Source organism: Hyaloscypha bicolor (assembly GCF_002865645.1).
Source record: "Hyaloscypha bicolor E unplaced genomic scaffold K444scaffold_61, whole genome shotgun sequence".
In the NCBI taxonomy this organism is placed as follows: Eukaryota; Fungi; Ascomycota; class Leotiomycetes; order Helotiales; family Hyaloscyphaceae; genus Hyaloscypha; species Hyaloscypha bicolor.
The window spans coordinates 806934-833716 of NW_020194563.1; the positions used below are offsets into that span (position 1 = coordinate 806934).

Below are 26783 nucleotides of genomic sequence, written 5' to 3' on the forward strand. Positions count from 1 at the left end.
ATTCTCCAGTTTCGGAGATACATGGCATAAATATCTTGGCCATATTTCTCGCTACAGATGGCATATCGACACCAATACGAGGGATGCGGAGCACTGGGGGAATATAGCACACGACTGGTATCTCAAAGCCTACGGCAGATATCCAACGGCTGGCTTCCCCAACTTCAATCTCGGCCTCACTTCATCAAATTTTCTTCAACAACTCTTCTACTACTCAAAAGCTCTCTCTGCAGAAGTTCCATGCCCACACTCGCTTCAACCATCCTTCAATGTTTTTTTCGATGCCATTCTCATGTCACTCCTCAATATGCCTCTGGTCAAGGCACATGCGAGTCTCTTTACCGGCAAAGAGGAGGATTGTGGACTCTTTTCCAAAGAATTCCTGGATCGACTACGCAATACTCGAATTGGGAAAGTCGCATCTCGTATTGCTATTATCAATATCACGGCAATGCTCGGTTATGGGAATACGATACCGGAAAATGAAGAGAAAGTTGTTCTCGGAAATCAGTCTCCATCGAAACAGACGTTCGAAAACGCTCGACTCCTGAATTACTCAACTCTCGAAATCCTTTTACAGAGAGATACTGATACCGATTCCATCCTTTCATTCATTTACATCAATCTGGTTTTTATGTACGGCATGTCTCACCACCCTGGTGCAATGCATCACCTGGAATGCAAGTTTCCCTGGAAGCTATTGAGCAACCTGCTTAATTCGCTTCCGGTTGAGGATGTAAACCCAGTCGGGGTTCCTCGGCTTCAAAAGGACAGCGATTGTCCTCCCGAAGTCATGCAGGGGCCTTTTTGGGCCAAGAATTTTCTCCAAAACGCTGAACAATTTGGTAAGTCACGAAATGAGCGAATTCTCTCTCTCGCACATAAGCTTGCAGAGTTGGGCCATGGACTCACTCAGCCATAGACAGATGTATCTACGTTCAAATCAATTCTCTCGCCCATGATCTACCTAACTTTTCCGTGAGTCTCAGTGTACAATCGCGTCTGGGCTGCTGCGAGCTGGCGTAGAAACTCCACCGGAAATTCCCATTTGCCATCTTCGAAATTCTCAGGGGCTGGAGTGAGAAACCCAAGCCCATTCATCACCCAACACCATTCCCACGTGCTTCTCATGCTCTTGAGCCTCCGGATTGGGGTTTGCTCTGTATCTTGTATCGAAGCAATTGCCCAAGCTGGCGGAGAGCCAATGCCCACCAGCCTTGAGTATAGCCTCTCCTGATGATTATGAGCTCAAGTTGACCATGGCTAAACGTAGTGTCGAGAAGTGCGGAGTCCTGGTCAACCCAATAATCTCTGAAGTAGACGCAGCTAAATTCCATACTCTCCTCTTCAGCGAATTTGACTTGCTGATTCAAGTCGGAACATCCCCTCATCTTCCTCTTCATCTTCGGCGGCCAGAGTTCTCAGTCGTACAACTTCCCTAGCCGCGTGGTTCATCGGAACTTCTCCTGATGAATCCCACAAAGGCTCGTATTCAGGTCTCTTCCCCGCCCTCCTCTTCACCATAGCTTTTCCGTCCTTCGCAATAGTAGTCCGATGATTTGATTGTTGGCAGGCTGGTTGCTGTGCCTCCGACGATAGCACAGCTTTATCTGAACGTCTTCGAGATCTGCTGGAGCTGGGTTCCTCAGCATATGGTCTTCGAGATTGGTTTCCAATGCCTATGGCAGAATTCGAGACGGAAGATGTATTTAATATCATCTGGATAATTGTTTTTTCAATTCTGCAAGTATTAGGAATGGGTTGACTCTAGTAAGGAGGCAAACTTACGTCTCTTCCGAAGGAATATCAGGGGGGTGTTTCGACCAGTACTTGTCGGCCACACCATTCCGGTAGCAAAGCTCTATCATCAAATTCTTCGCCATGTCGCGGGTAATCGGCTGGTCAGATGATTTCAAGGCGCAAAATTCTCTTACTTCTTTTCCGAGCTCTTTGGTCTGGGATTCGTCAAGACGGAGGGCGTCGATGTTAAAGGCTGTCGTGCCAATCCCCATCCCCATCTCCATGTAAGGTACGGAGGTAATGCTTCATGAGCGACCGCGCCAGTAAAGCCCTGGCAGAGGCCTCCCTGCCGGGAGAGCCTCGAACATACGATGCTAGATCGAAACGCAGTGGAGTCCCTCTGACTACCCTTTACTATCGCGATCATGGGCGGCCCTCGAGAGAAGAGAAGGCCCAGGGCCAATAGTATCTCACTCCATCGGAGGAGAAAGCCCTCGAAAATTACTTGAAACTAATGGGTGACCTCGGGAATCCTGTGCGAATCAAGTGCCTACCTACCCTCGCTTTCAGTATCGCCCGTCAGCGTTCGACGAACAAAGCAGCCAAGCCTCCGAGCAAGAACTGGCCTCAGGGCTTCCAGAAGCATCATCCAGCACTCAGATCACGGCGAGTAAGGGCGATGGCCTGGGAACGCCACGAGAACAACATCTATAATAAGATAACACATTGGTTTGAGGTAATCGGAAAGGTATTACAAGATCCGGCTGAGGTCTGGAATGTGACGACGGGCGAGGTCGCTAGATGGTCCGTTGATGGAAAGCAAGACGGGCGGACTTGAGTCCCCCGCCCGCAAGTCCGCAGGGAGTTACCAAGGAAAATCCTTCACCCCGATGCAGTGCATACAATTGACACCAAATAGTTTCGTGATGGCGTGTGTCCATCCAGAGTGCAGGTAAGTGCGCAGTCAGGATGGGGCATCCCCCGGGGCTCGAGAGGAGCCGTCGGCGCGAAAGAGAGACGTACGCTAGGCGGCGGACTGCATGGGAAGGACGCTCAGAGAGACTCTACGCCAAGATGATTCTTCACAGGGTACAATCCCGGGAAGGAACGGTATATTATCGTAGGACTAGTATGTCTTGCGATGTGAGAATAGGAATGATGATCGTGGTGGATTTTGTAAATTATCAAACATATTACACATTTACATATTTAGACTGTGCGCAACGGGTCAAACAAGTTAAATAGTATGTATGCTGGGAACTCTGCAGTCCCCCACGTGTAGCATTTACATACAAGCATTACGGCCGCAGAGAAAGGATCTTTTTGTACATGGGAGGTCGCTTCCTGCCTCGACCGTCAATTCCACACCTTGGCCCTCACCGTACGTTGCTAGATATACTCAACTGCATCATGTCGAAGGCAGACTGCCAGAGGGTTGAAATAGAGCCGGGATGCCTCAGCATGACCCGGGCATCCCTAGAGACTCGCCTTAAGACTTCTTCGAACCGAAAAGTGTGGTTATAAAATCGCCGATCATCCCCAGCTGTGTCGTTGGGTTTAGGACCAACCGCCCCCCCCCCGGCTGTACCAGACGGTCCACCAGCTGCCTGGTGGCCTGCGGCGGCGCCTCCAGAACCGACTGCACCGTTGTGAAAGTCTCCAGGGAGCTGCCGTCCGTGAGAAGTGGCCGGGGCTTTGAAGACTCCAGCATTGGACCCCCAACCACAGCCCCAGCCCAACCCCTTCTTTCGATAATTTTCTTCCCGTCTTCGAGTAGCGGCACCACATCGTCCTTGAGGGCCCGCACCCCTTGGCACATGCGATGCATCTGGGTTATGTCTCTCCTGTTGTCGATCTTGATGGGCATGAACTTGTTGATATCCGTGATCATGGCCATGATGGCCGTCATGTCATGGATCACCAGGGACACGTAGTCATTGATCCGGTCCACGGCAGCCTCCAGGAAGATTGTAATATTGTCGACGGCGTCGTTCGCCTCACGCGTGCTTCCTGCTTCCATTGCTTTTTGCAGGCGCTCGTGCACACCCTCGAGAATGCGGACAAAGAGGAAGCCCTTGTTGCGCCCAAGCTGCTCGAGTATGATGTGCGCGCTGCCAAAGCTGTAGCCATTCAGCTTGGCGTTGGCCTTCCAGAGGGCGTCGTTTTCGTCCATCTTCATCCACAGTTCCTTCTGGCGCTGGGTGGCGATGCGCCGCTCCTTGTCGGCCTCGGCCGCCAGCTCGCGCTCGCTGTCGCGGAGCGCCGAGATGGTGACGCTCTGCTCGCTGATTTCGTGCGCGAGGTCGCTGCCCTCACTCTGAAGCGACTCGACCTGGCGCTGCAGGCCCTCGGCGATATCCTTGTAGCGGGCGGCCTCGCTCTCGGCCACCTTCAGGGCTGTCTTGAGCTCCTCCTGGCGCGCCATCTCAGCGTTCAACTCGCCCTCGAGCTTTTCCTGGGTCGCCTGCCGCTCCCGCACATCTTCCTCCTGCTCTTGAATCTTGCTCTCGAGGCGCTCGAGCTCCACCTTCGTTCGCTCCTGGGCTGCGGACCGCTCCTTCTTGGCCTTGGCCCGGTTCTTCTCCTTGTTCCTGGCCGTCTCCTCGTCTTTCTCCTGCATGGCCGCCATCATTTCCCTGAGCTCGTCGCGGCTGCTGGCCAGTTTCTCTGACGTACTCTTGGCAGCTTTGAGCTCTTCGTTCTTGAATGCAAGTCTCTGCCGGAGGGTGAACAGGTGCTGCTGGACGGCGATCACATCGGCACGGGCCTTTGTGAGCTGTGCAGTTGCCTCGTTGCTTTTCGACACTTCTTCGAGATTGGCCTTCCGGAAAAACTGGTAGAGCTTGCCGAGATTGGCCTGAAGTTCTTGGTTCTTTGAGCCCATGAAGCTTAGTCGGTTACGGTAGAAGGCTTCCATGTTGCTGAATGCGGCTTGGGATGCTTCTCTGCTACCGGCCGAGGTTTGCTCGAGGTAGGCGACATATCCGCGCAGGAAGGCGAGTTCTCTGTCGCGCTCGTTGACCAACCCCCATGCGCGGTTTGCGTTGACGGCCGCGTCACTGCTGTGTTTCTGCGCGTCCAGGAACTGACGATTCAGCGTGTCGTTGTCCGCCCTCAGTCTGGCGACTTCCATATTGGCAGCCCCCATTTCCCATCGCCCCTCTTCGAGCTGTCGCGTGAGCGACTCGTTCCTGAAGGCCATGGCCGCGGCGTTGTCCTGCCCCTCGGTGATGCATCTCTCGAGTTCTTTCTGTTTTTCATCGGCGTGTTTGAGATCGTCTCGCAGCCTTGCAACCTCACTCTCAAGCGCCTCCCGTGCCCGCTTGGCAGATTCAAGGTCAGCCTTCAGGTCTCCCATAGCTGGTACTGGCGAGGGCGATGGCGAGAAGAAAACAATGCCCGTGTGAGACGAAAATGTGGTTGTAGCGTAGAGGAGGGGGGTTGAATCTTGCGGGCTCTGTAGGTACACATGGAAGGGTTTATCGACCTCTGGTGCTGGCGAGAGATATTTAAAAGACAAAGGGACGTTGACACCCGACACTTGGAACAGCAGGTGCAGGTGGGATGGGCTAGGTTTTCATGAGCGACCGTATTTCTTCCCCGGTTAGGTCGGCCCGCGTGCAGAAAGGATCCGTTCGGGAAAACAGACGGCCACAGTGGTTCGCGCACGGGAGCGGCGTGTGTTGTGTGAGTAGGTGGGAGCAACCGAGTCGCAACAATCAGGCTGCAGCAAAAAGAAGGCAACAAGAAGGCGTCCGAGCTAGTGCACGCTGGAACATGTGTCGGCGGTGTTGTCTGTTTTCGGTGTCTGTTTTCGGTGTGATTGGGCAGGGTGCGAGGGGTGGTGGGTCGGGGATGTGTTGACTCACCTAGTCTATCCCTGCATGATTAGCTCATGATTTCAGGCATTGCCTCCCTGGGGGCTAGCTCCCGTCGCCGATCGATATCTTCCTGCAGCGCCTCAGAATAGTTCCTGACACCATGACCTGTATTCACAGCTTGACAATAAGTCTTGGCTCCCTTTTGGCCCCTTTTACAGGCATCCAGGCGACCGGGGGAACAGGAGAGACGCGTCCGTGTGCGTAGCCAATGAGACAAAAATACGACTGCGAGAACATTCTCATAGTAGCTAGCGGCTTCGGGATCGCAGCACATTTGCCATATCTGAATCGGCTCGTTCACGGCTATAATACGCGTGAGGTTTGTGCTCGTCGAATCCATCCTCTGCTTAGGATTCAGACGACGTACAATCTCGAGTTTCAGTTGCCACATCTCCATCTCCCCGTCCTTTCCGAAGGTCCTTCCCCGCGCCTCTCATTTCGTGTACCTTAGCTCGGACGCTCTTCGATCTTGAGTTTGGCACCCCTGCAGATTGAGACCTCGCACGACTTTTCTTTCGTTTCTGGTTTGCAGACTTGGCAGGCTTTGTGCGTGTGACATCTGGTTGCTTGTGTCGTCTGGAAACGACCCCTTTTCGTGGAGTCGGTCGAGGAATTTTCGGGAATAACCCCGTCGACCCTATCCGTGTCCATCCCATTGGAGGAAGCTCGTCGGGAAAGAAGGTGCGGACGATCTGATGCGCAGTTGGACGCTCGTCAGGACTCCTGGCGAGCATCGATGCAATAGGATGCTCATTTGCACGGATCTGGAGAAAATGGTGCCATTGCTGCCATGTAGCGGGCCGCTTTGCCAGGTCCGGAAATCCGTCCAAAGCCTCAATGACAGTCGCACCAAGCCCATATATATCAAGTTCTGTTGTCTGGTCACCTCCCTGCCAAAGCTCCGGCGCCATGTAGGAGTTTGTCCCGACTAAAGTATGCGAGTTGTCGACGGTCTTGGCGATGCCAAAATCACCGAGGAGGTATTTCCCAAGACGTCGCATTATATTCGAAGGCTTTACATCTCGATGTATGATGGGCGGATCGTACGTGTGTATGTAATGCAGTCCAAGGGAAATCTGGCGGAACATTGTCATCGTCGTGGTCTGCCTCTCCTCTTGGGATTTGAAGTTTGCAATCTGCCGGTCAAAGCTCTCTTCGCAAACTGGTTGGAAGATGTTGATATCATGTCCTGTAGACCAACCTTGGGAGCACAGGTATTGGAGGATATGATCCTAACAAGTCATTAGCGCAAACTGTAACTCAGAGACAGAATAAAGAAGCTTACGTGGTGTAGTTTCGAGAGTAAAGCCACCTCAGCTTCAATCTTCAGCTTGAAGTCTTTCTCCGTAGTGATCCCCAATTTTGGCATCGGCTTGGGCTGGATAACCTTGCAAGCATAATGGTCGCCGGTATGCATGTCAACGACCTCGTATACGTTGCCCTGAGATCCTCCGCCAAGCCGCTTCACCTTCGTATATCTGATCTCGTTACCCGGTTCGGGTTGGAAAGGAGTGTTCATCCTGGTATTATAGACACTTGACCGAGCAGATCTCAGGTCGAAAGCTAACATTTGTTGCAGAGTCCCCTCGTACGTTCCCTCGTACTCTTCGGGGACTGGTTGGTGAACGAACGACAGCCTCTCTTCTGTAAATGCTTCGGGATCTTGTGCTTTCCGTGGCTTCAGTTGAAATTCGGCACGACCAATTTGGAAATTCCACTCGCGGTCTAGTAGCACGACGCACTGCCGAGGGCTCTTCCGTATCTGCTCAGTCATGTCGTTATCCTGGAGCCGTGTGTTGTCGCGTGTCGATACGTCGTGAAGAAGAAGTTCTCCAGTTACTGGATGAAAATCAAAATAGCATTGATCAATCTTCGACCACCCGTTGCGTAGTATCACATCGTTTGTCGAGACGCACCGACCAAATTTGACAAGGTACCCAGGTGTTTTTGACGGCGGGTGAAATCCGATCCTCAAGAATCGTTTCGAAGGATCATCGGGGTCCCGCCTCATGCGCCTGGAGTTGAGATCGTCTCGGACGATGTCCTCGGCATCTCCATTTTTCGGAATAAGATCGAAGACAGTCCCAGGCTCGTCCTGGCCTGTGAAGGTACCGGCATCAAACCTGTTGAGCAGTCAGCGGTGCTAAATTTGGAGATCAGTTCGACCTGCCAGTCTTTATCCTGCAAGACCTGCAGCAGATTTTCCTGCTGAGAATCCCGCCTGACGATCTCGCAGTGGAGCCGTTCGAAGGCCTCAGCCTCCCCCTCGCCATAGATAGGCGACATGTGAATGCCGAAGATGCCCATTAGAGAATATGCCTTGTCTTCTTGGCGCCTAGTTTCTCGTTTCTTTGCCCACGAAAGCCGCGCAGGAACGGAGAAAGAAGATAGAGATTTTCCTTGGAGAGCATCGATAGGGATCCCCGTTATCTCGCGGACTTGTTGGTCGAGGGAATTCTTATCGCCCAGTCGTTCGCCCTCTCCCGAGAAGAACTCGACCGATCTTGGAGCGAGAAGCTCTTGAAGGGTCCAGCCTCGAGTAAACCATCTGCTCTTCCGAAAAGCTGATTCCCATCCGGAGCCGCGCGCCGAAACGTCTGACAAGTACACATAGCACTGAGCCGCGTCACAGTACCAGCGGAACATGGAGTTGAGAGCCTCCGAGAGTTCGGTGGAATTCGATTTGTCGATACAACAAGTGTCAATCCAGACGTGCTGAAGGCCATCTCTAGTAGCTTGTTCCCTACAGAACCGGATCTTTCCATAGCCAGCCTTGCTCTTCCCAACACCCTGCGTCAAGTCTTGAAAGGTAACCTCTTCATTATCCTCCCCCCAAGTATGTGAAAGTATCGCGTAGGGAGGAATGTTGTTGATAAGATCTTTGGTTAGGCTGACTTCGCCGTGGTTGTTGAGTTCCAAAAGACGCATGATTTGCGCGTGGATATTAGGATCTCGGGTGTCAAGGAATGGATAGGGTCATTAAAGAGAACAAAGACGCCACCAGTGAGCCCGCTCCCACGGCAGGGAACGACAGTTTTGGGAGTTGAAGATAGATAAGAAGCAGAATAGACACAGCAGATCGCAAAGGCTCAGTAGTGATGAATCCGAATTACAAGAATGGCGGGGTCGAACTTGAGCATACATCTTCGTCTAGTGCTTGACACATTAACGGAAGGCCCAACAGTGCCAGGCGTTGGATCTCCACAACAGGCAATGAATCTCTCGACCACCCTCCTATCATTTACCAGAAATGCAGGATGCACGTTGCAAATATCTAAGGACCTTGGACATGACTACAAGCCAGGGTCTGGACCGCGTTGGAGCTGAATCTAACTGAATCGTCGCCCGGTTGGGCGTAGGAGAAGAGAAGAGAAACTCGAAAGGCTAGGTTGAGCCGCATTGTGAGACAAGACACTGCATACTGATGCTTGATAGCAAAAAATGAGGCTGAATCGGCAGATTTCATTGGTTAGAAGCACCCTGCCAACGTTGAGGCCTGTGCTGAAGGCGGCGCTAAAACTCTCCATTCGACATGGATCTGCATCCTCTGCCCAGGCGTTCAAGCATGCGGCTCTGAACATGCGGCCCGCTGCCTCATCCCCCGCGTCTCCTTCAAACACAAGCAGAAATCGGGCGAAGGGACTTGAGGAGAAAATCCACTAGGCTATAACCACGTAGTAACTCCTGATGATGATTATTATTCTTGGTCACTTGACATATATTTTGTAAAGCTGCTGTCTTTCGAAGTATTTCATATTCAAGTTGCTATCGTCCACATGGGTGTTTGCCGCCCGAAATCGCATGAGACGAGAGATAGGGCACATTGCATTGCCGAGACCCCGTGCCCTGCCAGTGGCTGTTTCGGCTCCGGCAGCTATGCTTCTCCCGGCGGCAAGAAAGAACGTGCACGTGTCAGGCTTTTCGGACGGGTAGGTAGTTGCCGCTCTGTAGAGGCACCCCGAGATGACAGCCTTCACAACGTTCTAGATTGGGGACGTCCACCCTAGCATTTTACCGACAGAAAAGGATTGGTTGGAAGGAATGGGAGGGGTATAGGTTATTTATAAGCGGCAAGCGCCTATGTAATTACGAAGGGCGTTGAAAATGGTCCATCTGCCCAGTGCGCCCTGGAACACCAAAATCGCCCTGTACGGAAAGTCACACCAATCCCCACCGCAACGCTTGAATCTTTCGATTAGAGTCTTATATAATAGGAAAATAGCACGTCAATCTCTTCCGAGATTTCCATAACAATTAAATTTGGGGAGACATTACGAGACATTTACAACTGTGCAGCCCCTAGGTTGTCCCAAATCCTCGCTTAGCGAGATGGGCCATTTTCAACGCCCGCCGCCTTCGTAATTGGTTAGACGGACGAGGTGAAACTGGGCCACCAGAAAAAAGTGCTGCATGTGACCGTAGCGAGTCCGGCCTGAAAACATGATTGATGAAGACCGGGCGCACAATGTCTTTACCACTACCAACTCTCGACATCCCAACTGCCAGCTACGAAATATCAGACACATAACATCGTTTCCCGACTCTGCTTTGCATCCATAGCACCGAGCTCACTCGCACCTTGTGACATTGACATGGCTGGGACGGTCCTCCCATCAATCGAGACTGGTAGCGATCCTTTATCTGCGAATATCAGCGTGCTCAGCGACGACACCTACGTAGAAGAAGAAGGGACGCCAGAGCCAGATGATACAGAGGCACGGCTCAACTGGGGTCGAAAACACTACGGGGAGGACTGGTATCTAGAAAGAGTAGCTGGCCGTGAAGCTGCACGGAAGGCGCGATGTGAGGAGGAGGAACGCGAACGGATTGAAGATGAGAAAGTGGAGGCAATAAGGAAGCTTCGGGAGACGGAACCTTGGGAGTACGAACGTCAAATGAGGGAATACAATCTTCAGCTACAAGGACTTACCAAAGCGCAAATCGACGAATCCAACCAACCTCTTCCCGAAGAGGTAATTAAAAGCAATTGGGAAGGTTTTTCTGCTCTTCTCCAGGGCAAAGTTCTACAACCTGCCACCGCAGACGGGCATGCTGATGCTCGCTCAGAGAGCATGGAAGTGCCGCGACCACGCGCATCCCTTCGACTTCAGAAACCAACGAAGGAGGTTTCTCGCAAGATCCGCTGCGGTAGAATCGCGAAGAGCACCGCCCGAGACGGAACCGTTAGCAGTGGCAACCGATCCAAACGACCCGCGCCGACACTCGCAGGAGCTCTGGTAGATGAGGAGAACGCTTCTAATGCAACCAAGGTCAAAGTTCCTCAGTCAAAGCATGACAAGACAAGACAGCGAAAGGCATACAAGGGAGAGCGAGCAAGTCGAAGACTCGCCAATAAACCAGTCAAATATGGCATATTCGCAAATCGAAGTATGGCACCAGTCCCCAAAGACCTACAGCGCAATCCTTCGACGCGCAAGCGTAATCCTGCGGGCCCTCGCAGCAAGAAGAAGTCAATAGCAGTCGAGCCCGCAAAGCATCGAGGGGCTTTGAAATCTGGGCGAGAAGGGACACACCGTTCGAGATCCAAGAAGCAATCTGGAGGCTGAATATACGTGTTTGACGGCTATTGCAGTTTATGTAGGGTAGGATTGCGTGAAGTCTCGCAGCGGAGAATAGATTCTGGCCATCCCCGATCTACTATGAATCGAGCGACATTAGCAACAAATCCTTTGGGAAACGTGCAAACGTCTATCCGGGCAAAGCTCCATTGCAAGATATCCTTCAGGCAGAAGTTGCAGGAGTATATTGAAAAGAAGCCAGTGGATAACATCGACCGGGATGCTTCGCGGCAGCGCAACCTGGTGCTGGGACACGTTTCCACGGTTTTTTATCTGAACTATAGGACGACAAATTCTCAATCCTCCTTATACGGAAACAAATCGCTCACAATCTCCTCCATTTTCTTCTCTGCCTCCGCACTCGTCATTACCCTCCTATTTTCCACACATTACTTCATCTATACTGGTACTTGTCGCATCGGCGCATCGGCTTGGCATCTCCGTCGATCGAGAATCTCATCATCCGCCAATTATGAGACAAGGTCCTGCTATCCTCTACGAGTTGGCCGTCTCGCAAACGAAGTTCAAAATGTTATGAAGTCAGGATAAGCTGTGGCGATGATATGGAACAGGAAGAGGAGCCAGCTTGAAGATTCGCGAAGATGTAAGCAAGGATGAGAAGGGGAAGCCTGTCATGTGAGCTTATAGCACGTTTGGGTGGTGGTTGTGTCTATCTTGCTGATCACGATTCCAAAGCAGGGCGAAGAAGTGAGAGTCAAGTTCAAGCAACACCTCATCAATTGAAACCGTCGTCAACTCTCGCCAAGCGACTTGAGTCCTTCCGGAGTGCCGGCTGCGACAACATGCAATCACACATACCATGCCCTAGCGGCGTGCCTTTTCGTGCAATCTGCACGCCGAAGCCTCAGTCGAGGGTTCGACTCCGCTATCACAGGGTGCCCTGGCCGTCTTCCAAGGACTTGGGCTCAATTCAAGGCAGATTACGCACCATGTACAATGCATCAACGACGACACAGCCCACTTCATCAGCCATAGGTGATACCTGGGTACGGATGGAATGGGAAGCTAGGAAGTCTGGTCAAGAAGGAAGCCTGTGGACCTATTCAACAACATCCATTTCCTCATGGAATCGAAACAAAATTCAAGAGCTCGCAAGACTTTGGTGATCGCAAAACGACGATACGTGAGCTTCAATGGGTGCGCTGCAGGGAAACGGGCTTTCGTCCAAGTTTGAGGATTACGCCGCTTCTCCCTGGATGCTGTCAGTCGCTGCCCGCACGCATCAGCCATGGTCCATTGTCAAATCCGAGGGCGTTTGATGCAATGAGCGCTGCATGCTGTCACCGGCAAGGGGGTTCCTGATCGAGAAACCGACGGTGCAGGCCTCCGTCTGACCATTCTCCAACGAGTCGACATCTCCGAGCTGAAGGCATCCCATGAAAGGCTCATGCCACTGTGTTGGTGGGGTGGATCCTGGAGTTTGTCGCAGCTGCGCCATCGGACCCTCCGTTCAAGTATAAGAGGGCAGCACTCCCCCCTCCAAACTACTTCCCTCCCAGCTTCCTTTCCATTTTTTCTAAACATCCTTACCATTTCATGTCATTGCGAAGATGGCATCTGCAGAATCCGACTTGATGAGATGCTACGACGATGGACGCGCACTTCATGCCAACATTGGTTTGAAAAGGACTCAGAAGATATGTGACAATTTGACCGCGGCCTCCAAGTCAGGGAAGAGGCGGGCATGCCCTCAGGAGGGTTCTCGAGGTAGGAGGTCCAGACAGTATCATGAAGGCGAGTGGAGATGTATAAGTTGTTGAGACAACTTTTGAAGGTGTCGGTGGAGTTGACGGACGTGGGCCGAGTGGTGGCTCGGTTCCACGCGTCGCATTACGCTTTTGGAGCGGAAGGAGTAGAGCTGAGTGAGGTGGATGAACGAATTGACAAGGTGCGGAAAGCACTGGAAGAGAGTGAAGACTTGTCGGACAAGAGTCAGATCCGGGAACACGGACGGTTGGCGGAGCAGTTGCGAGACATTGAACGGGAGTGGAGAGGAGTGAGTGAGAATTGTGGTGATCCGGAAGGTGAGGATGAACACGGGGTGTGCGTCAGGTGTGGAGTACCAGACGGGACGTATAATTCGTTCTGTCCGAGTGCATGTAATTGCTTGGATTAGATGGTAATGGCAAACGGTTGGGATGTAGCTCCCCTGAGAGCGCATTGCGCAGAGACCATCGCGATAGCATTACCCAATTATCCAACACCGCCGCCCACCGCAAGAATGTCAACGACGATATCCTCGCCGAATCATGCTACATCTGCCTGCGAGGTTGGGAGATTGGGGAGGAGGTGACGACACTCCGCTGAGTGTCCCTCCTGGGCACACGAGGACTGTTTGGCCAAGTCCGTTTTCGAGACGGGCGGCTGTCCTACGTGCAGGAAGTCAATTTTGTTGATCGATGATGAGATTGTCCTTGGCCGTGCAATCAAGGCTCTCAACGGTGAAGAGCCGGATTTTTGTGTTATACGCTGATACCTCCTCGCTCTTGCCTCTATTGTCATCGCCCAAGGCCAAAAGCCAAGGATCTATGTTCGCGACATCTTCGCCATATAGAGTATTACCAGAGTTTGGCGGCGTTGTAGTTGCGTCTGCCGTTTTCTTGATGTTAAGAGCAGCTGAGAGTCTGAAAAAGAGCTGGACATTCCAACTCGCTTCAGTTTCTCCCTACCGTCGTCTTAACCATTCATATATGGCTTCGCTTGGCTGGTTTAAGCAGTCCCCTTATCTACCAGATCAAATGAAGTACTAATGCTTCCCGCCTCATTCTGTACTAAAAGGGTCGCAATTACGGGGTTGACGAGTCCTGGAAATTGGCAGGCCTCTGTCTCACTCTCTCGCCATCCTGTCTCATCTCCCCTAAATTCCCAATGGTTACAGATTCTCAGTGGCAGGTAACAAAGGTGACATCCTTGATAGCCCTTCTTCGGCAATTCCTTTTGTAAACGTGTGCACTTGTCCCGTACCCTTTGTATTCCCTCCTCTACGCACCCATTCATAAAATGGCCGGTATCCCCTAAGTTGTGCATGGAACAGAATGCACACCTTCTGAAGAGCGACCATTTCCTTGTCCCAGTTGTCCGGGCAGATTCAAGTCGTCCGCCGACCGGGCTTCACATCAACTTTCGCATTCTAAAGAGCGATACTGGGCTTGTCCTCACTGTGGGAAGACTTATCTTCGGTCTGGACAACTAACGATACATATACGTATACATACTAAAGAGACACCATATTATTGTCGCTATTGTCCGAAGGAATTTAGAGGGTCGGGCGAGTTGGCGAAACATGAACGCATACATTCTAAGGAGCGACCATATGCTTGTCCGATTTGTCTAGAGAGGTTTACTCAGATTTCCAATAGGAACACTCATATCCGCGGACAACACCGGGCGTATAACTGCCCCCACTGTACAATGGCATTCACTTCGTCCGATGAGTTAAAGGACCATGGTTACTCCGGATCAAAAGATTATATTTGTTTCGGCTGCAGAGCGGCATTTCCTGGTTCTGGCCTACTATCGACTCACGAGCGTCGTACCCATACAAGAGACAAGTCACAACAGAAGCACCTAGCTACCTCAGGCAGCATACGGCAAGGTGAATGGTACCGAAAGCTCGAGGAGTATCTAGGAGCATGGGAAGGAATGTGTACGTCCATGTGTCTTTAGCTCGGATCCCCGTTTAAATGCCTTCCTATAACCGGGATAAAGCCAAGTGAATGGCCGCTCTGTAGAATGTGTCTTTTGATGAGATCTCAGCCCGGATGCTCGTACAAATGCCTTCCTACAGCCGGGATAAAGACAAGCGAGTGGTCGCGCTGTAGAATGTACCTGTCGGTGCTTTGTCATATTACATTGCTGTTTGCCTGCCTACCCACAATCGGGACAAGTGAATCGTTGCGCGTTAGAGTGTGTGAGCAAGTGCTGTGTTAGGCGGGATTTCGATGGACATGGCCTACCACAATGGGGACAAATACGTTGGCCTCTGGGTATGACTAGAGCTTCGAACGGCTTCTCCTTGACAGGCGCCTTGCTCTTCGTCTCGAGCAGGCTTTTGTCCTCAAGGGCTTCTATGCTCGAATTGCTATCGTCGGCCTCTTCTTGACTCTCAGATTCAGATTCTGAAACCTGCCTTTCCAATCGTCTCCTCTTTGCCTTGCGGCGTCTGTGGCAGTCTTCCTTTTCTGCAGCTAGTCTCTCCAATCTAGCTTCGAACCGAACTATATCGAAAGGCTTCTCGATATTTTTCTCTTGTTGCTTCTTCTTTTCTTTCCAACTCTCTAATATCTTAGTACTAATATTCTTTCTCGGTTCCCATATTGACTTCTCTTTTGGATAGCCTGTCCGAGATAGCAAGTACATTTTCCTGCTATGCTTAGTCTTCTCGGCTAGAACGCTATCGGCGTTAAATCTTGAGACGAATCGTTCTCTTTGCTCTGGGTCGACGTGAGCGATATTGCATCATCCTCCAAACGCGTTCGCTTGGCTACCGTCCTTTCCGTTATGATGAAGAATTCGATGGCTCCGAACTAACCATGGTATTAAGGCTTCAATTTCGTGATCGAGATGGGTACGGAGGAAGAATTGGGGCACCGTGACAGATAATCTAACGTATCTCGATTCGAGTAACCAGACCAGGGTGGTAAAGCATGGGATGCGGCAGAGACGATGCAAGGTTTCTGGATGGTGGTCAAGCCATCTCAAAATAATCGCTGTATCTGTGGGTGAATGCGATCTGAGAGGGCCGTTGGGGAGAATGATGGTGGGAAATGATTACAGTACAGTTGTGCAGAATATCAAATTGGTCGATTTGCTCGTATCCCTTCGTGCGGTGAGACATTGCCAGCGCTAGGGGCGGGGTAGCCATGGTGGGTGCGGGGTAATATTCATAGCCCCCACCAATCCGGTACTGTTATGACTTCCCCGGTCGGCGACAGGCCGTTATTTAATCAAGTCCAGTACCGCAGAGACTAAACGCCACACTTCACGTAAGTTTCGTATAATATATAATATAATACAATTAATTTACCGTAACTATAAATATGATATTAATACACACCTCCTTCGCTTATTAAGATACTTGACATATTATATACCTCCTCCCATTTTATCCGGATAAATCCGGCATAAGCATTTCCTTCCGCTCTGTATCTTTAAACTTTAAAGCAATATTCTTTCTTAATAGAAGCTTTATAATATAGTCCCGAAATTTGAAGACAGGTTAATAATTATAATAGAGCAAGAAGGGGGGAGCTAAAAGGGCTTTTAATACTATTAATAAGACAATTAATAATATAACTATAACTATAGTGTTTTTTTACTATAAATTAAACCCTTATAAAGAAATAGCTAAAAAATAATAGTAAACTAATTATAACTTTATATATTTATATAATAGAGATTTGAGATCTTTAAGTTATAAAGTTATTCCGGTATATAGGGTTTTCTGCTATGTAGAAATAGATATTACTATTTTTATTTTATTATAGAATTGTTTTATATAAAGATATATAAAAAGCATATTTAATAAATTAACTCTCAAATGCTTTTATACCGGCTATAGGCTGGCACTTATATTATTAATATAATTTCACTTATATAATTATTTTATTAAGCTTGTAGTTATTTAAGACTATAGCTAATATAAAAAACTATATATATAATTTATTAGTATATAAATATTAGAACATTTCTTTAGAAGTATTAATTCCTACTAGATTATCTTAATCTTATTAAATTAGAAGGCTTATATCTCTAAAATACTATTTAATATTATAATATACTTTTGCTTAAGGGTTAGTAAATAAGTAAAATACTACTAATATAATTCTTGCTTAAAAATCAAGTTATACTAATAGAATACATTAAGTATATAATGAAAATAACTCCTTTATAGTCAGATAATTATAATTCTTTTCTTTCTTTACTTTAGCTTTCGAAAAATATATATTATATACAAATAATTCCTTTATTAATATATCTAAATCAAATAAATAAGATCTATTTCTGACCTTTTATAATTCAGCTATATATAAAGAATTCGAGAAGTAATTATTATAGTATTTTATATTAATTTTAATAATAATAATCCAAAATATTTAAGTAATATAAATTACTAGAAATAGATATTTAATAAAGAAATATATATAATATAGTACTAATAAGACGTATTTATATAATAAAATTAAAGGGCTTTCTACTAATTTAGAGATTATTTACTCGAAACTTGAAGTAAAGCTTATTAATAAAGAAAAAACAAGAAAGAATATATAGTTTAATATATTTAGAAATATAAAACAGAAATCGTTCTTTTTCGAGAGGCACTTAAATCTTAATAAAAGCATAATAAGATTCTCGAAAGTTTTGTAATAAATACTGAGATATTTATTAGCTATATATAACAGGATATTAAATAATTAGAGTACTAGCTTTCTACTATATATTTTTAATAAGATTATGTCTCAAAGTATATTTCTAAGATTATAATAGCTAATAAAGTACTAGTTATAAGAAATAAGGCAATTAAGAAAGAGAAGGAAAATAATAAATAAGAAATAGCCTTAACTTCTATATTTATATATAATAATATAAAATAGTCTAAAGAGAAAGCCGGGCTAGTATTAATTTAATATAATCTAGTAATTACTTAGCTTCAAATATTAAATATCTCAAGTATATTAATAGCTTTCTAGAACTATAATCTCATTTATATAATAGAGGAATATAAATTAATAATAATAGTTCTAGGCAAAAATAATAATAGTAATATAATATATTAAATATATAAATCCTTTATATTATTAGAACTAGTTTATTAAGTAATAAGTAAAATTATTATAGAACAGAAAATAGAAACTCTAGAAATATATAACCTAGTACTAATTGCTATAAATTAATATTTTATAAAGTAATATAATAGCCTCCTTTAGATAAATAAAGAGATTCTTATTAAAGTATATATTTATAAAAAAAAATATTAGAAAAATTATATTAATATCTTAGTATTAAAGTCAAGAAACTTAGAATCTAGCTAAGCTATTAACTAGTAAAATACTTCTCAAAATATAGTTATAAACTAATATTAAAAATTTGAGTTAAGAGTTTGGCCTTAATATAAATACTACTTATTAATAACTTATAAGTAAATTATAACTTTACTTTCTATTATATCGAGTATACTATAAATATTAATTATATCTGATTTCCTGCCTCTAAAAACCAAATTCGAACTAAAAGAAATAAGAAACAATTTTCTATTCTTTTATATAATAGTCTTATATTATTTATATAACTAGTATTTTTTAGAACTTATAATCTCCCAAGTAATTTCCCTTAGAAAAAAAGCATATATATATAACTTTTATTTTATAATAAATATATTAGAACTTTATAATATAGTATATACTAAACTATAGCTTATATACTAGATATATATACAGGAATTTTAGCTTACTATAGTACTAAATTAAATTATTAACCTCTATCTAAAGTATAATAGAATATACTAGTATAGAATAAAGTTTTGCCTCTATTTCCTAATACTAGTACTTTTAAAATACTAGCAAAATAAATATACTAGTGCCTTGGAACCCAATTTGGCCCTATAAGTTCTTATAATAATACTAAATATAGCTATATTAGAATACAAATTGGCTCTAGCCCATTAATAAAGAAGAAACCGAAATAGGCATTTAATACTAATTAGTATAAGAATTTCATTTTGGCTCTTTCAAATTCTTAATTTGGCTCTTATAAAAACCCCCAGATTTTTATATCTTTAAGATTTAAATTAAATACTAGAGTTCTAGAATAGCTTTCAGGAACTAATAATAATTCGAGGCTAGTATATTAACGATTTTATATATTACTAATTTGTCTTCTTTATTTTATTTATTATTTTATATACTTTAAAAATTCGATTTTCTAAATATATATTAATATTTTAATTTGTTTTATATATTATATAAATAACTTTTCTACTCAAATATTATTATTTATATATTAAGAGCTATAGCCCTATAGGAATTATATTTTACTAAAGGATAATAAATAGTAATTTATAAAAGAATTAAAGATTATAGAGCTTCTCGGAAAGGGCTTAAGCTAAAGAGAAATCTCAGAAGAATTGCCCAGAAAAAGCAGAAATAGTTATTTATATTATAATATTATATTAAAGAGAAATAAAAGTAATTAGTAAGTAAATAAAATTATAATACTATATAATTAGTATAATTTATCTTATTTCTTATTATTTTAATATAGATAATACCCTTTACTAAATATAAAGCCCAGATATAGAAGCCTATTACTAATAAGATAATACTTTCTTAAAGAATTATAAAGAAAATATATTAATAGTTTTAAAAAGAACAAATAATTATATAAAAAACTATAACAAAAAATAAGGAAAAGTCGAGCCAAATAGCTTTTTTAAGGAAGCTTACTTTACTATTATTAGTATTATATAAAGTAATAAAGATATCTATATTACTATTATAGAAAACTATTACTGGAATTATTAGTATAAATTAATAAGAATATTATATTATATATAAAAACAATTATTTCTAGTATATCTTTATTATTTATATAACTAAAAAGCAAGATTAAAGAAAACCGGGAATTCGTATTACTAGTAAAATATCTTAAATAATTAGTTCGATTTAGAAATTAATATTAAAGTATATATAATAAAAATATATTATATTATTATATTAGATACTAATATAGTTCAGGCTCTAGTATTAATCTTTAATATACTCTAAGTTTTATTATACGGAAAATTTATACTTCAAGCTAAAGTAATCTATATTACCCTACTAAAACTTGGCTTACTTTAGCTTAAAATATAAATAAGGTATATATACTATCTCATTTAATTAGAACCCAATTATATGAGTTCTGACTCGATTATAACCAGCCTCTCTAGAATAATAAAGGCCTATAGTATTTCTGTTAGTTTTTCTATTTTATCGCCATTACGCCCATGAAACCCCAACTTGTCGACGAACGATACTGCCCCAACAACCAAGCCACATCCGCTCCTCGACCTAGATCAGTAATCAGCGATATCATATCGAGAATAGCAGGTGCCGAAAGGATACTGCCTGCCCCGCGAGCTCCTCTGGTGGCTATGAATACGCGTCTTGAGGCCAAGAAGCACATATCCTATAAGTACAAAAAGGCGTCCCCAGTAAGTGAAAATAAGTTGAATCTTTACGACTTGGGAGAATCCAGTGCTTTTTGAGATCCTACGAGTACGATCAGTTACGGATCAAATTCATGACTTGTTATATCATACAAAAACCACAGCCCGATGGCTCCGAAAGGCGTAATAATGGCATTTTCACACACATACCATTGAAACCAATAGTCGCGTGTCCTGCTGAAATACCACAAATATTCAATCTACCAAATGTTTAGTACAAGATTTTACAGTGGTACAAGAAGATATACCTGAAAGGCTTCTGAGATCGCACAACTCAAGACCACACACAACATAGAAAACTTTTCGAAGCTTCTCATGACCCAATTGATCAGTGTTAGAAACACCGAAGACATTCATGATTATGGTTACCACGAGAGCGGCGATTGCAGCAGCAAGAACATATAAGTTTAATTTGAGTATATACAAAGAATATTTATTTCTTATCTTTCGGACGCCAGCCATACCCGTATTCACCGAGAGGGCCTCTTAGGCTATACAGGCATCAATAATCACAGTTGTAATCTCGAGGTGAGCGGAAATAGTGATGGAGGAACTTAGAGTAGTGATATTTGACGAAGGTAGTTGAGTAGAGACATCCGCGACAGCTGTCGAAGAACTCGCCGGCTCGTGCTGGACAGACGTAGTTACAGCTGTCTTCTGAGTTACGGACGAAGAAGAGACAATAGGGCTACCAGATAAAGGCACCGATACGTTCCAGCCGGCTACTGGTGCTGGTGCCGCTAGCCCACTTCCATCGTCTGCTCTCGCGCAGTGAGTATTGTTTATAAGAGCAGTTGGACAAGTCACTTGTGTAAACGACACGCTCGGGTTGTCGGCTCCCTTAAACCAGTCATATCGCCAGTAGCAGCCTGCTTTCAGGGCTTCGGGGAAGCTGTCGCATGAGGACCGAGAGGCAACACCGCCGTATTGAGCTCCCCAGCCTGTGCTAGGAGCTCCCCATTCGTTAGTACAGCCGTTAAAGATTCCTACGCCTCCACCTGGAATCTAAAATAAAGTATTAAACAGGATTACAACTAGATTGTGAGTAGAAAGTGACCTACACTCAGATCGAATTGGTTACTTGCTAGATCTCTACCCGTATTAGTAGCTTGTACAATCATCTTCTTCCCAATAACAGGCCCGCTTGTGAAGGTCAATTCATAACAAGCACAACACCAGCTTGCTTCTGATCCTCCAGCAATGTTCACTGCTGCATATCCATACGCTAGATTATCATTAATTGCCCACGGGGACTCGTTGGAGCATTGGTATGCTGTTCCGTTAATGCAGCCAGAGGAAGAGTTCGAGTCGAGAATAGGTTGGTTATTAATATCGCACATTTGCACTGGTTTGAATCCAGGGGCGAGGTTGAATTTTCCGGGCCAGGCGCAGGACGGTTTACAGCAATCCCAATATCGGGTTGTTGTTCCAGAGCCCGAGGCGCCGGCATTTGCTTGGAGGATGTATAGGAGAAGGACGAGAAGCGTCTTGGTTGAAGGTTGCATGTTGAGACAATCGGAAAGCAAATCTAAAAAGGCTGAGCTTGGAATGGATTGATCTGGCGAACAAGGAAATAAATTCAGCTGGGAAAGCCTAATATCACTAAATGAATGAGTCGAATAATCGAGGGTCCCGGGGGTCATTCTTATGCGAAAGGACCTCCAATAAATGACGGCCCTGGTGATAGGACCATCTAATTAATTAATCCCGATTCCCAACAACCAGCACTAAGATGGGGCCACCCGGTATCAAGAACATGAATTTAGTGGGCACATTAAACCCAGAAAGAACCAGCAAATTCGTGTGGCCCTACGGGGATGATCTAGATCATCTATATAAGGACCACCTGGTGGTGGCGCCAAATACGATAATTACCAGTGAGTCATGGATAAATGGGTGAGTCATAGATAAATGGATGGAACTATTGTGAGGAATAATTATGGATAGGCTGATAATAATCCAATACGCCTAGTGCAGTGCACGTGAAAGTTGAGATTGAAGTTCTTGACATTTTGAACTGAATCATTCATTTGAATCAATCTGCAAGTAGTGGCTTTCGACGGTCTCCCAGCGAGCATATTCCACAAATGGAATCATGACTGTTGGGGTTACATACTTTAAAAACTTATGCTAAGTGAGGTCAGAATGATTTACCACAAAGATGGGAGGTTATCTGACATCACGAATCTCTTTTAGAGTAGCCCACGAAACGATGTCTAGAAAGTTAGAGGCTTCTGGCGACCATCTACTAGGGTCCTTTAGGACTAACTTCTCCGTTATAGGAGAGATGCCATTTTGCATCATTTCGATGGCAATGATCCCGACTGAGCGAGCTAAGGCCAATTCCGTGGATTGGCAATTGCCAAAATGGGCTTGAGAATCTTGATTAGTCAATTTGCTGATGCAATCTCTTTTGACATACCTATCTTTGCGCATCCATCCCACGAAAATAAGACCTTAGAGCTATCGAGTTTCTCGTGTGCAATACCGAATCGGGACAGGTATTGCATTCCTTGGAAGACCTGTATTCACGTTAGTAAGATGCATGCTCGCGTGTGGCAAATAACGTCCCTGCTGACAGGTTGCAGATACATGAAGCTCTTCTAGTTGGAGTGGGATGGCAATAATATGTACTAGAGAAGTAGCTGTATAGTTGGTAATAGCAAATATTTGACCTTCGAATTGATACGCCTCAATTATTGCGAGTAAATTCTTATGCTGGCAACTCCTAAACTGTTTGAAATCATCGGGAGAGAGCTTCTTGATAGCTACCATCTTAATCGGGTCTATTCGCGTACAGGCTGCTGTGACTTCACCACCGCGCTGGAGTGGACGAAGAGATTTATACGTATCCCATGGACTCTTTGCTTGAAGGACTGGAGTTTGAGCTCGTTGTGTTGTCTTGGTCTTCAATTCCGGTGGTGGTCTGGTCGGTGTTGAATCGGGTGGATTGACCTCCAATGGTATGCGAGAGATAGTTTTCACGGCTTCTTCTCTCTTTGAGAGTGTTGTGATCGATCGCTCAGTTTTCTCTGAAATTGAGAGCCTCTGTAAACCTACTCCCCCAGGGAACCGGGTGTGTCGGTTGTCGCTGTCATTCTTTTCACGATTCGCTAGGCTCACAGACTCTGAGCTCGGAAACTTTGTTTTCGGGCGGGATTTTGTTGCCATGGTCAACTGCATTGCTAAGAAAGATTAAAACATGATTGGGATCCAAACATCCACTACATAGAAGTTCTAGGAATGAGACCATCCAAAAAGCGAGGGGGTCGACGGACATCCAACGGCCCCACTAATATTATAGACCATCCAAAAAGAGGTGCCCACTTGGTTTCTGCACACCACTTGGTTTCTGCACACCACTTGGTTTTTACACACTACTTGGTGTTCACACACTTCTCGGTTTTTACACACCACTTGGTTTCTGCACACTACTTGGTGTTCACACACTTCTCGGTTTTTACACACCACTTGGTTTCTGCACACTACTTGGTGTTCACACACTTCTCGGTTTTTACACACCACTTGGTTTCTGCACACTACTTGGTGTTCACACACTTCTCGGTTTTTACACACCACTTGGTTTCTGCACACCACTTGGTGTTCACACACTTTCTCGGTTTTTACACACCACTTGGTTTCTGCACACCACTTGGTGTTCACACACTTCTCGGTTTCTACACACCACTTGGTTTCTGCACACCACTTGGTTTTTACGCACTTCTCGGTTTTTACACACTACTTGGTGTTCACACACCACTTGGTTTTTACGCACTTCTCGGTTTCTACACACTACTTGGTGTTGACCCACTTGGTTTCTGTACAGGATTTCCTTGATATGGAGGGCTCTGACCCAGAGTTCCTTACTACAAGAGAGCAAAGAATTTCGAGAGATAAGCTTGCCAAATACAAGGGCTCAGCTAAAGTATCGATTGCACATTTGGACTTCCCACACCCATGCCGTCAGATTAACAGCAGGGTTATTGAACGATTGAAGAGGGACTTTGAAGGTGAAGGTTGTATTAAAGACAAACAAACTAATCGGATTCCAGCCATTATTGACGATTCGATACTCCAAATAGGGTTAGAGAAGCTGGCGATTAATACCGAGACCTTTAAAGCTGTCTCGAACAGTGATCCACCGAAGCTCCACCTTGAACGCGATGTAAAGCTGGAATGCCTTCACGGACAACATAGGGTCCTCGCCGCCAAAGAAGCCCTCGTTTCATCAGAGAGGTGGTGGGTTGTTGACTTATATAGCACTGGTTAGTATATTCGATCTAGTTCTTACCTATGCTAACAAGTATAAGATCTTGAAAAGGATACCAAACAAGCCTTCCGAGAAGGCTATTCTTATTCTGCGCCATATGCGTCCGGTGAAATATTTCGTTACATACGGCTCTGCCACTACGACAACGACGCGGTAGGGGAGCAACGCTGGCGAGCATGGCTTAGCCCCCATCAAGAAAAATATTTGGAGATAATATCAAACCGGGAGACGCTTATTAAGGCTTTAGACTCTGTCTTGAATATCCAAGGCCTATGGAGAACTTTTTACGTAGGGTCGCTGAACGACTTTGTAAGCCTGGGGTGTGATGATGTGAGTTCGTAGGCCTTCTCAAGCGTGGGTTTTAATGCACTCTAGGAAATAGTCCATTATATCAATTTCATCAAGAAGATCCTCACGCGTATTTTCGGAAACGACATAGTAACAATGATGGCTACCGATCCCTTTAGTATCGAATCTATTCAGTCGAGAGCTCCTGCACTCTCTAAGTCCGACTTCGAATTTATCCAAGAGAATATGCGACACCTTTTTCCAGGAGTAACAGACCCTGCAAAGAGAGCAGATATTTCAGAGCGTCTTCTCACCACCGAGGAGCTTATACCGAGCCTCTGGACATTGATTAGCGATATTAGGTATTTGAAGCAGCCAGCAAAGGTCCTGAATATGCTCCTGCCACCAAAACCTAAGAAGGGAAGGAAACAAAAAAAGGGAACCAAGAACAGCCTGCGTGAGAGGTTTCGCTTCCACTTCCCTAGTGAGCATTTAGATTATTTTGACCTCGCATACCAGCAGATATGGCTCTGCTCCTATCGAGTTTCGAAAAATCTCAACGCATACGGTTCACTGCAACTAGCCACTCTCGCTCACCAGTTAGGCTTCTCAAATGCAGAGATTGAGAAGGAGTTAAAAAAAGACCCTGCTCACGCCGTGATACAAAAGGCTGTCTTCGAGGCACTTAAAGTCCTTCGACCCAACGAGTCCTTTGCCTTCGACGCTAATCAAGCTCGACCTGTTATCACCTCATTCAAAGACTACTTGGACAAGATATTAGGTGCACCTGCAAAGACAATTTCTCCATTTATTACCGTAGAGGGATCAGGCGAGCCTCTAGCTCGCCGATGTGGATATGGCTCTACGGATATCAAGGATCTTAATCACCTCTTTCTCGACAAGGTACATGCTCCCCTCCAAGCATATCAGAGAGCAGGAGACGAGATCAGTTCCTTTTATGTCAAGCGGTCACGACACATAGCTTTCTTCGGGGCAGTAAATCTCACTGGAGATCAAGCAGACCCTCAAATCATGCGAGCGCCTTTCGCGACTGGAGAGCCAGCTAGTTCGACTCCTATTTCTAGTGGACGAGATCTGAACCCCAATGGCAACTCTCAAAGCGTTGAAACGAATCAGACTGTGTCATCGGGCGGACCGGTCGTTGAGTTTATACAGAAAGATGATGGTTCTATTCGGGAAATACCATTCCAAAGGGAGTCCGTAACAAATCAAGCTCGATATTATGCCGATCAGGAAAAGAAGTTATCTCTGCGACAAGGTGGTCACTTCGTTTGGCAAGCCTGTTTTGATATCCTTGTCCGGACTGGCCATTCCACCGTGCTCGTGTCTAATGCTGAACGGCCCATGCCGCCCATCAATGGTAAGCGGCGTAGTGGCCCAGACTCGCCAGATGAATTAGAGCCACGGGCAAGAGACAGCTTTGATTTTTGGAGAATGGATTAGATGAAGAGTAGGGCACGTCTAGCAGATACCTATATTGTCCTAGATTATCTCGAATTGGCTGCTCCATAAGTGCCTAGCTAAAAGGCTTTTAGAGTAATATTACCGTATGCGAGCATCTGCTATGCTCCACGCTGCCCCACCTATTACAGAAGATACGAAATGCATATCTACCACCATCCAAATATTGATGGTTATCGCCCGCTGTGAGACGTTTGATATGGAACCGTCAACTTTCTGATGGCCAAACCCACCACCGGTGATCCATAACATGGGTTGAATGATCTCTCAATCGCGGAAGGATCTTCTTTAATAAGGACATCCATCATAGTCATTGC

The 26783-nt window shown here is 45.4% G+C and overlaps 13 protein-coding genes across 13 annotated transcripts; 5 read left to right on the forward strand and 8 right to left on the reverse strand.

Moving 5' to 3' along the window:
* Nucleotides 1-936: 936 nt before the first annotated feature.
* K444DRAFT_612833 (uncharacterized protein) lies at nt 937-2514 on the reverse strand. Its single transcript, XM_024880216.1, has 2 exons — nt 1789-2514; nt 937-1741 (listed from the first exon to the last, which is right to left on the reverse strand). The coding sequence occupies exons 1-2, from the start codon at nt 2022-2024 to the stop codon at nt 1348-1350; spliced, it is 630 nt and encodes a 209-aa protein (XP_024737147.1). The 5' UTR covers nt 2025-2514; the 3' UTR covers nt 937-1347.
* A 565-nt stretch (nt 2515-3079) lies between these two features.
* Nucleotides 3080-5208, reverse strand: K444DRAFT_399607 (uncharacterized protein). The gene is made up of 3 exons (XM_024872513.1): nt 4073-5208; nt 3140-3931; nt 3080-3084 (listed from the first exon to the last, which is right to left on the reverse strand). Exons 1-2 carry the CDS (start codon nt 5096-5098, stop codon nt 3230-3232), a joined length of 1728 nt encoding a protein of 575 aa, XP_024737148.1. The 5' UTR covers nt 5099-5208; the 3' UTR covers nt 3080-3084; nt 3140-3229.
* A 578-nt stretch (nt 5209-5786) lies between these two features.
* On the reverse strand, nt 5787-6993 carry K444DRAFT_399581 (kinase-like protein). Its single transcript, XM_024872512.1, has one exon. The coding sequence runs from the start codon at nt 6713-6715 to the stop codon at nt 5969-5971; it is 747 nt and encodes a 248-aa protein (XP_024737149.1). The 5' UTR covers nt 6716-6993; the 3' UTR covers nt 5787-5968.
* Nucleotides 6994-7847: 854 nt separating this feature from the next.
* Nucleotides 7848-8549, reverse strand: K444DRAFT_489342 (uncharacterized protein; the record flags this gene model as incomplete). The annotated part of the gene is made up of 1 exon (XM_024873183.1): nt 7848-8549. A coding segment is annotated over one exon (702 nt), but the record flags the coding sequence as incomplete, so codon positions are not given.
* Nucleotides 8550-10096: 1547 nt separating this feature from the next.
* K444DRAFT_399758 (uncharacterized protein) lies at nt 10097-11197 on the forward strand. Its single transcript, XM_024872517.1, has one exon. It carries the CDS (start codon nt 10214-10216, stop codon nt 11186-11188), a length of 975 nt encoding a protein of 324 aa, XP_024737151.1. The 5' UTR covers nt 10097-10213; the 3' UTR covers nt 11189-11197.
* A 416-nt stretch (nt 11198-11613) lies between these two features.
* On the forward strand, nt 11614-12394 carry K444DRAFT_399738 (uncharacterized protein). Its single transcript, XM_024872516.1, has 2 exons — nt 11614-11836; nt 11900-12394. The coding sequence occupies exons 1-2, from the start codon at nt 11815-11817 to the stop codon at nt 12325-12327; spliced, it is 450 nt and encodes a 149-aa protein (XP_024737152.1). The 5' UTR covers nt 11614-11814; the 3' UTR covers nt 12328-12394.
* Nucleotides 12395-13501: 1107 nt separating this feature from the next.
* K444DRAFT_399719 (uncharacterized protein) lies at nt 13502-14032 on the forward strand. Its single transcript, XM_024872514.1, has one exon. It carries the CDS (start codon nt 13621-13623, stop codon nt 13969-13971), a length of 351 nt encoding a protein of 116 aa, XP_024737153.1. The 5' UTR covers nt 13502-13620; the 3' UTR covers nt 13972-14032.
* A 303-nt stretch (nt 14033-14335) lies between these two features.
* K444DRAFT_513074 (uncharacterized protein) lies at nt 14336-14668 on the forward strand (the record flags this gene model as incomplete). The annotated part of the gene is made up of 1 exon (XM_024873505.1): nt 14336-14668. A coding segment is annotated over one exon (333 nt), but the record flags the coding sequence as incomplete, so codon positions are not given.
* A 17-nt stretch (nt 14669-14685) lies between these two features.
* K444DRAFT_399726 (uncharacterized protein) lies at nt 14686-15726 on the reverse strand. Its single transcript, XM_024872515.1, has one exon. It carries the CDS (start codon nt 15578-15580, stop codon nt 15089-15091), a length of 492 nt encoding a protein of 163 aa, XP_024737155.1. The 5' UTR covers nt 15581-15726; the 3' UTR covers nt 14686-15088.
* On the reverse strand, nt 14861-15101 carry K444DRAFT_561371 (uncharacterized protein; the record flags this gene model as incomplete). Its single annotated transcript, XM_024876935.1, has 1 exon — nt 14861-15101. A coding segment is annotated over exon 1 (207 nt), but the record flags the coding sequence as incomplete, so codon positions are not given.
* Nucleotides 15727-21179: 5453 nt separating the features above from the next.
* Nucleotides 21180-21877, reverse strand: K444DRAFT_490342 (glycoside hydrolase family 45 protein; the record flags this gene model as incomplete). The annotated part of the gene is made up of 2 exons (XM_024873196.1): nt 21180-21431; nt 21488-21877. Coding segments are annotated over 2 exons (642 nt in total), but the record flags the coding sequence as incomplete, so codon positions are not given.
* Nucleotides 21878-22379: 502 nt separating this feature from the next.
* Nucleotides 22380-23636, reverse strand: K444DRAFT_652750 (uncharacterized protein). Its single transcript, XM_024885827.1, has 4 exons — nt 22998-23636; nt 22849-22948; nt 22605-22807; nt 22380-22556 (listed from the first exon to the last, which is right to left on the reverse strand). Exons 1-4 carry the CDS (start codon nt 23607-23609, stop codon nt 22449-22451), a joined length of 1023 nt encoding a protein of 340 aa, XP_024737158.1. The 5' UTR covers nt 23610-23636; the 3' UTR covers nt 22380-22448.
* A 628-nt stretch (nt 23637-24264) lies between these two features.
* K444DRAFT_589387 (uncharacterized protein) lies at nt 24265-26585 on the forward strand (the record flags this gene model as incomplete). Its single annotated transcript, XM_024878105.1, has 3 exons — nt 24265-24691; nt 24737-25026; nt 25072-26585. 3 exons carry the CDS (start codon nt 24265-24267, stop codon nt 26446-26448), a joined length of 2094 nt encoding a protein of 697 aa, XP_024737159.1. The 3' UTR covers nt 26449-26585.
* Between the last annotated feature and the right edge of the window lie 198 nt (nt 26586-26783).